At 39.7% G+C, this 7,500-nt stretch overlaps 1 protein-coding gene across 2 annotated transcripts in view; it reads left to right on the forward strand.

Moving 5' to 3' along the window:
* Positions 1-7,500, forward strand: part of RUNX1T1 (runt-related transcription factor 1; translocated to, 1 (cyclin D-related)) — a 91,876-nt gene that overhangs the window by 39,540 nt on the left and 44,836 nt on the right. For both annotated transcript variants that reach the window (XM_010142748.1, XM_010142749.1), the window contains exons 2-3: positions 2,040-2,177; positions 5,791-6,032. In XM_010142748.1, the coding sequence (XP_010141050.1) occupies positions 2,040-2,177; positions 5,791-6,032 (380 nt within the window). The remainder of the gene's footprint in view (positions 1-2,039; positions 2,178-5,790; positions 6,033-7,500) is intronic.

Here is a 7,500-nt window from a genome sequence, read left to right on the forward strand (position 1 = left end):
CTTTCCCTCTGTTGCAACATGAGCTGAAAGCTATTTATTCCCTTGTTGCTGAGGTTGGTTGAGGTGAGTGCAAGATGAATTCAGCTATTAAGGAAGCAATTAACATTTCAAGATGAGTTTTCATAGTTCTTTATATTAAGTGAATGGCTTAGTATAGTGATATGGAAAGGAAATTTGTATAAGATGTGTTTGAAAACTTGCTTTTGTTTTCCAGCATGTAATAATTTAGTGTTGCTTGATTTGCAAATCAAACCTTACCTGTCTGTGTAGCAGCCTTAATATTTAAGGTAATAATTTGGGGTACTGTTCCCTATACAGCTGCGGTTTACTAACCTTATATCAACACTACAGATCCTAAAATACTGTATCTCTATTCTCCTCATCCTCTTCTAGGGGGGTGTTTCAGTGCTCCTCTTCCCCAGACTTGTCTCTAAATTCTCTATGAAATGACTCCCTTTCCCCGAGAACGGAAGCATCGTCTGTAGACAGTTTTACAAAGGCTGAAGATGGCTTCTGTAATTGCAGTGCCTGATACACTGCATCTCTGGGACATACTTCCTCAGTCTCAGGCAGCTAAAGATTGGTATCTATTGCATTGTTAATTTTTGTGTTGTGTTTGGTTTTTTTTTTCCACTTTCTGATAGTAATTGTTTTGAGTGTATTTTAAACATGCCTGTCCTTTGTTAAATGTGTGCATTGTATTTAATTTCTCCTAGTGTCTTTCAGGGCAAATTTTAAATGCTTTTTTCGTTGAAGTTTGTGTATTGTTAGTGAGAACAAGGAAAGCACATCACAAAGTAGAGTGACATAAGTTTACAGAACATGATGGACTTTGCTATTGTTTTGATTTAAAATCACAGACTTTACAGCTTACTCATTGATAGCGGCGCTTAGGTGCTTTGCAGAGTAGTTTAACAGAGCTCAGGAAGACTTGCGTAGGACTGTGTATAAAATGAAAAAAACCAACCCCACAAAGAAAGGATGGAAGAGTTTAATCTATGCCTGTTAGAAGCTAAACGTGGACTTTACTCATTTTTACTCAAGATGGATTGCTAAACTCCTGGCATGAGTAAGGAAGCCTTAATCTTGCTTTCAGTTGGTAAATGTTGTCATGTGTTGCCCATTCTTAATAAATGAAACATAAGAGTTTGGGTGGGTTTTTTTAAAGTTTAACATAGAGGTGTCCAAAAAGATGTTGGAAAAAGAGGATACCTCTGTGGCTTCTGTATAAAATATCTTGCATCTTTAGATCTTCAGCTGCAAGAAAACTGTTAGGTTTTCTGCCTAGATTTGCCTTTTGTTTGTTTTGTTTTCTTCGGGAGGTATGTTTCCATTTCCCTTGCAGGGTTTGAACATGAAAGTTATTCCTAATGTGTGAAGGTGTAAACTTAGATGCTTTTTAAAAAAAAATGGTATGTATGTGTGATGATTGACTTATCATTTTGGCATGTTGTGTTTATATTTCTGGTGAATGTAAAAATATTCAAGAACAGGGTGGTAAAGTGATCCAGGAGGTGTGTGGTATTTAACGTAAGTATGTCTGTGATTATGAACGTTATAACACCTGCTGCCCTCTTCACCGCTGAAGAAGGACATGAAGAGAACTGGCTTCAACAAATATCCCACCCAATATGTCACCTGTATTCTAAAGGGCTTCAGGTTTTAGTTCTGGAAGAGCCCTAGAGAGGGGATTTATTACCTTTCTGTGTCTTTGGCTGTTTTTTCCTCCTGGCTAACATGAGAGCCTTGAAGGGAGGTGACATTATTGCAGCTCTGGAAGTACTTGGGAGGTAGCATGTGCACATGCTTGAAATAAAAGATAGTGCAGCACCAACACAAATGAGGTCTTACAATCTGCATTACACCTTCTTAAGTATGGTTTAGATGATGCAATTTGGGAAGAGCACACTGGAATAGATAATCAGGTGTAATCTTTTGCGGCAGGTGCTGAAATATCTTCTTGCATTAGTTTTCAAATTTTTGTCAGAGGGGTTTGCTTGGGGAAATAAACCGGTATATTCCTGTGGTGTGTGTTGCAGATCGCACTGAGAAGCATTCCACAATGCCAGACTCACCTGTGGATGTGAAGACACAATCCAGGCTGACGCCTCCAACCATGCCACCTCCTCCCACTACCCAAGGAGCTCCAAGAACCAGTTCATTCACACCCACAACGTGTAATTAGATCTATTTTCTTTTTCTTCCATGTTCTTTCTATTCTGTACCTAAGAAACCAAAACATATGAAGGGAAACCTGCAGGGCATGGCAGGAGCAGTATTTGGTTGAACTAGGGTAAAGTAATTACACAAAACTAAGATCACAACAGATTAAGGCATCTTTAAGGTAATGAGACGTTCAGTTCAGCATTGTGTTGTTATTTCATCGACACTTGGCTGTAGCGTGGAAGAACAGTGAGCACTGGTTTCCCATGTACTTAATGTTTAGATCAGTCCTTCTGAGAGAAGTACAGAAAACCTTCTTCTCTTTTATGCCATTCTGTTGTTTAAAGAATCGTTTTCCCTTTTGTACAGAAACTTTGGGGGGTTGGTTTGTTTTTAAAGGGGGGTAATTCATAAAGAAAATACCTTCATCCCTTAGGGATTTAAGTGGTATACAATGGCTAGTTGATATTGATATAAAACAAAAAATAATGGCCTTTTATTGTTTTACCTAAGAGAATTTTACTCTGAGACTGCTTCACTTCCCTAAGTCACTTGGGGCTGCATCTCTGTTTATTGATGTAAACACACAAGAAACTCTAGTAGTTTTGATGGAGTTACTCTGTATTCATATCAGTGTAGCTGTGATTTGAATCTGGCATGTTGTCTGGACTATTCTTTTCACAGCCATGAAACGATCCACATTTCTCTTACCAAGATTTAGCTGCAAATTTTTTGGTCTCTTTTATACTGCCTTGTAATAGTATAAACATGAGAATGTGTTTACATTTCACATTTTAAATAAAACATTTTTAGAACAGTAGAATACATATGCCTAAACAGAATGAAGGCAGCATCTTCTATTTCTCTTGCCTGTGTCTGTTTAGTCCCTTTCTGCCTGTTAAATGCCGTATTTAAAATTCACCTCTATGCAGAAGGCCAGCTGGAGGCCTTTGTACTACTTATCCCAGGGAACCCTGTCCTGACAATTTACATCAAACTTAAACAGTGAGGAGGGTTTTTGCCAGCTATTCACATAAACTCAGATTCAACCCAGTGACCCTGATCCTGCAAAGATTTGTCTGTTTTGCTTAGCTCCAGCACCTGAATAATCCTAGGAGCTGCCCAGTTTAAAGTTAAATTGTTTCTAGGCTTTTACAGGATGGAGCTCCTAGAGATTAAGCTTTCCAGTGTGATGCACTTTGCACAGTTCAGGGTAATCTTGGGCAATCATAAAACGAATAGGACAATGCTCTTCATTAGTCACTCTTATAATCCTCAGTGTACCCTCAAGCTGTCTGTATGTTTTGTTTATTTGATTGGTTTCAACACTTTGGAAGGCGTGTGAACTGTAGCTGGATTTTGGGGGCTGTTCATATGAAGACTAAAAGTCTTCATAAAATTGCCTTTTACCCTGTAAGATTTTAGAGTTTGGCCTTAGCTTTCCAAGCTTGTACAATAAACAGTCACTTCTGTTTGAGCATCTTGTTACATTTATTATTACTAGAGCAAGAATGCCTATGGGCCAGGAAGATCATACTTGTTTTCTCATCAAAAGTATGCTTGTTATCTTCTGTTTAGATGATTAAAAACTCTTGACGTTCGAAGTTTTAAATGTTAAATTCTGTTTTAATAATAACATGGTTTTGTTTTAGAAATTACGTAGATCATTGCCAGTTGGCAAGTTCAGACATTGTAAAGGAAGAGACAGAATTAGTATGGGGTGGACTATTAAAAAAGTTTTAGAGAACCTGCACTTCAGAAATATTTCTTCTGTTGAGGGAGAAATTGTACCTGCCTTTCTCCTCCTCATACCTATCCTAGGTGATGAACTCTGCTGTTCGACTTGAAGCAGCCTCTTACCGGTGACTGAGTTGTTTGTTGGTGTCAGGCTAGAACAGGACATATTGTTATTCTTCCCATTCCTCATTTAGTAAGTTCATGGTACGATGACTTTCGGCTATGCAAGTTCCTTACAATCACGATGTATTTGTTTACTCAGGTATCTCACTCTACTGCAGCGCTCAGAGAGCATGGCTTGAAGCTGCACGTATAGCTGAACTTCCTGAGACCACCTTTTTTCTACTTCTGCTCTTTCCACTCCTTGTTCCGCCTTACCCACGCAGCTAGAGTAGGCAAACAGAACCCAAATAAAACACAAGCAGAAACTAGATAGCTTTTTCTGTAGTAGTATCTCCAGAAAAGCACTTCAGTCACTAGGGCAAAAGTTCCTTCAAAAATAATTGTGGTAGTGATTTAAATCTAATAATAGGTGTCCACCCTGAAAAAGGACTTGCTGTCTGAAAATAGAGATGACCGATGGATAAAGTGACAAAAACAAAGGGCTGTTGGAATTCAGGGAGTCTGATCATTAAGCAATATTGAAAGTTCTTTAAGTTACTAGCTTGCTATGGTTATGCTTTCAAATAGGAAGCAATTCAGACATACTCCTATGCATTTTACATTGTAGACAAGTTCCTGATTTTGATGTTCTTGTGCGATGGGTCCTGAGTGACTTCCCCAAAAGAAACTGGCAAATCTGTCCAGGGCAGTGGCCAGCTGAGCACAGCTGCTGTTGGATACAGTCACGTGCTGCGTGCCCACACCTGCCAGTGCACTGGTACATTTGTTTTTCTGGGGAGTTGTCCTTTTTCTTGACATTTGCTGTCATTTTGGCACGTCAGACTCAACAGCCTCAACAGAGCGTGTTTGACTGTTGCTGTTCCAAGTAACCTGGGTGGAAAAGGATGTCCTCAGTTTGATTCTCTGCTATCTTCTGGAGTGTGGATAAGAATCAAACTGAAATTGCTGCCAAAAACTGTCTGTTGTTGTCCTCAGTATGCCTGCATGAATCCCGTTGCCATAAATTTTGAGCACTTAGTACTTTATATAGTTATTCTCACAGCAACCTTGCAACAGGAGGGAAATGCTTTCTTATCCTTGTTAAAGATGTGGTATTGGCACATGAAAGCTGAGTGATTTGCTCGTGATCCCAGAGAAATCTTCTGAAGTCTAGCTTCATGCCCTAGCTGCAAGGCTTCAGGCCACAGTGAGCATGGCACCATTTGTACCTGCACAAACAACTTTGTGTGTGCTCCATATGTTAGCAGTGAGGAAATCTGTACTGGAAAAAATAACCTTCTCATTGGGTGGTGTAAGGTTAAAACGTGAAAGTCCTGTTTTATAAACACAGCTGTCAGTTGTGTGTACAAATCACAAGTAAAAATATTCAGAGATAAACTGAGGCTTCATGAAATATGTCTGCACATTTTTTTCTACCCCAAAGAGCAATTTTTTTTTTTGTCTTAAATCATACATGCACTCATGCTCTTTCCCCCTCTCTTTTTAAAATCCTCTGACAAAAGCCTGGTATTCAAATGATGCTTTTCAGGTCCAAGACCATTCTGAGGGAGCCGTGAGGCAGCTGCTGTTAAATCCAATCCATACGCTGTTCAGTACCAGCTACTGGAAAATAAATATAAATATAAACTGCAGTGTCACTCTGTCAAAAGACTAATTATCTTTGATTGTTCAACTTTATTAATTTTGAGGTCAAGCACTGATGGATTTTCCCCTCTGCCTTCTCTTTCTCTCTTTCACCCCTCCCTCCCCCCCTCCTTTTTCTTCCAGTAACCAATGGCACTAGCCATTCACCAACAGCGCTAAATGGAGCTCCATCTCCTCCTAATGGCTTTAGCAATGGGCCATCCTCTTCCTCTTCTTCTTCTCTGGCTAACCAGCAGTTACCGCCAGCTTGTGGAGCTAGGCAACTCAGCAAACTGAAGAGATTTCTTACAACCTTACAGCAGTTTGGCAATGACATTTCACCAGAGATTGGGGAGAGAGTGCGTACTCTTGTGCTAGGACTTGTGGTAAGCAAAAAACAATTATATAATAACTGTGATCTTTTTACCTCCTTGTCCTCCTTTTATCTCCCTTTTAATCCCTCTTTTATGCTTGACATGTTTGTTATATAAAAGAGTGGGTCACATACACTGCATATATCATATTTTAAGGGTACCAAACATGCAAGAATGAAGCGCTGGCTCTTGCTGCTGGAGCTACCGTGAGTAACTTAACTAGCTTCCCACGAGTGGCAGCTGTTCCCAACCAGATACAGACTTGACTCTTTTTGCCAGTAGAGCATTAAGCTGTAATGGTGTGAAAGGGGTTTCATTCTATATTGGCAGCACCCCTGATTTAGACATACCTTGAATTACATAAGGTAGTAAAATACGGTTTGGCTTGCATAGTTTAGTTGGCTGGGGAAAGAAGAGTGTCCTACACATATAAGGGCAGAATACTGGTTAAAAGGATAAGCTGAATATATGTTTGGACTGCAGTTATGGAGTGGAAAACTTTTTCTTAGAATTCATTGAACCCTGCAATGAGGAATCTGATGGTGCATTGCTGCTGCCTAAGTCACCTTATTTATAAGGTTGTCTTAAAATAATTATATGGCTGAGTGAAAATTTCAGCCTTTTCTTACCTACAAGTTGGGCTGCTGTTCTGCAGGCAAACTGTTGTGAATCTGGCCCAGGTTTCTTTTTATTCCCAGTAAATTCCTCTCTCTGCCAGACGTTGTTGTCTCCCATGTATCTCTTTCAGCAATAATCAGATGTACCAGGAAAAATGCTGTTGTGGTGCTCTAATTTACATCTGTTCTGAGCAGCTGCAGTTGCCATTGACTTCATTTGGAGCAAAGACTGCCAGCACTGTTTAGTACTAGGGCTTAGGTGTCCTCTGCTTTTATCTTCACAAAACCCTACCTGGCAGCAGTGGATGCCCCTTCACTCGAGTCTGTGTCAAAAGGAAGTTTCACATAGGCAGTGTAACTAAAGTAAGTCCTACTCTCCATTTGCTTCCATATCCAAAATGCCTGTTTAATGTGGTGTTGAGAGTCACATGGTTCTCTGTGGAAAGGGGAACTAGTAAAGAAATTAAAAATTACTTTGGGAGCATCTACCTGCCCTTGATTTTCAGATCAAAAGTGCTTGTCTACTGGTTAATTACAGTTGATTTCTGCCTTCATCTGAGCTCTGAGAAGCAAATTAGGATTTTTTTCCTTGGGAATGTCTACATATCACATTGTTTCCTTGGTCAACCCTGTGCAGCATGTGGTCTTCCTGATTATGCCCTCAGCTGCAAAGTAATGACTTTCCTGCATGGTCTACAACATAGTAAACAATCCTCTTTATAAGTACAAGAGGCAAAGTGCAGTTTTCCTTCTCAAACAATGAGGAACATGCCTTTAAAAAGTGTGGGGTTTTTTTTTCTTGTTTGTGTGTTTGCGCACACACATATATTAATTACCACTTCCGCACTGCGAACAAAATTACA

This window comes from Buceros rhinoceros, unplaced genomic scaffold, assembly GCF_000710305.1.
Source record: "Buceros rhinoceros silvestris isolate BGI_N320 unplaced genomic scaffold, ASM71030v1 scaffold8189, whole genome shotgun sequence".
Lineage (NCBI taxonomy): Eukaryota > Metazoa > Chordata > Aves > Bucerotiformes > Bucerotidae > Buceros > Buceros rhinoceros.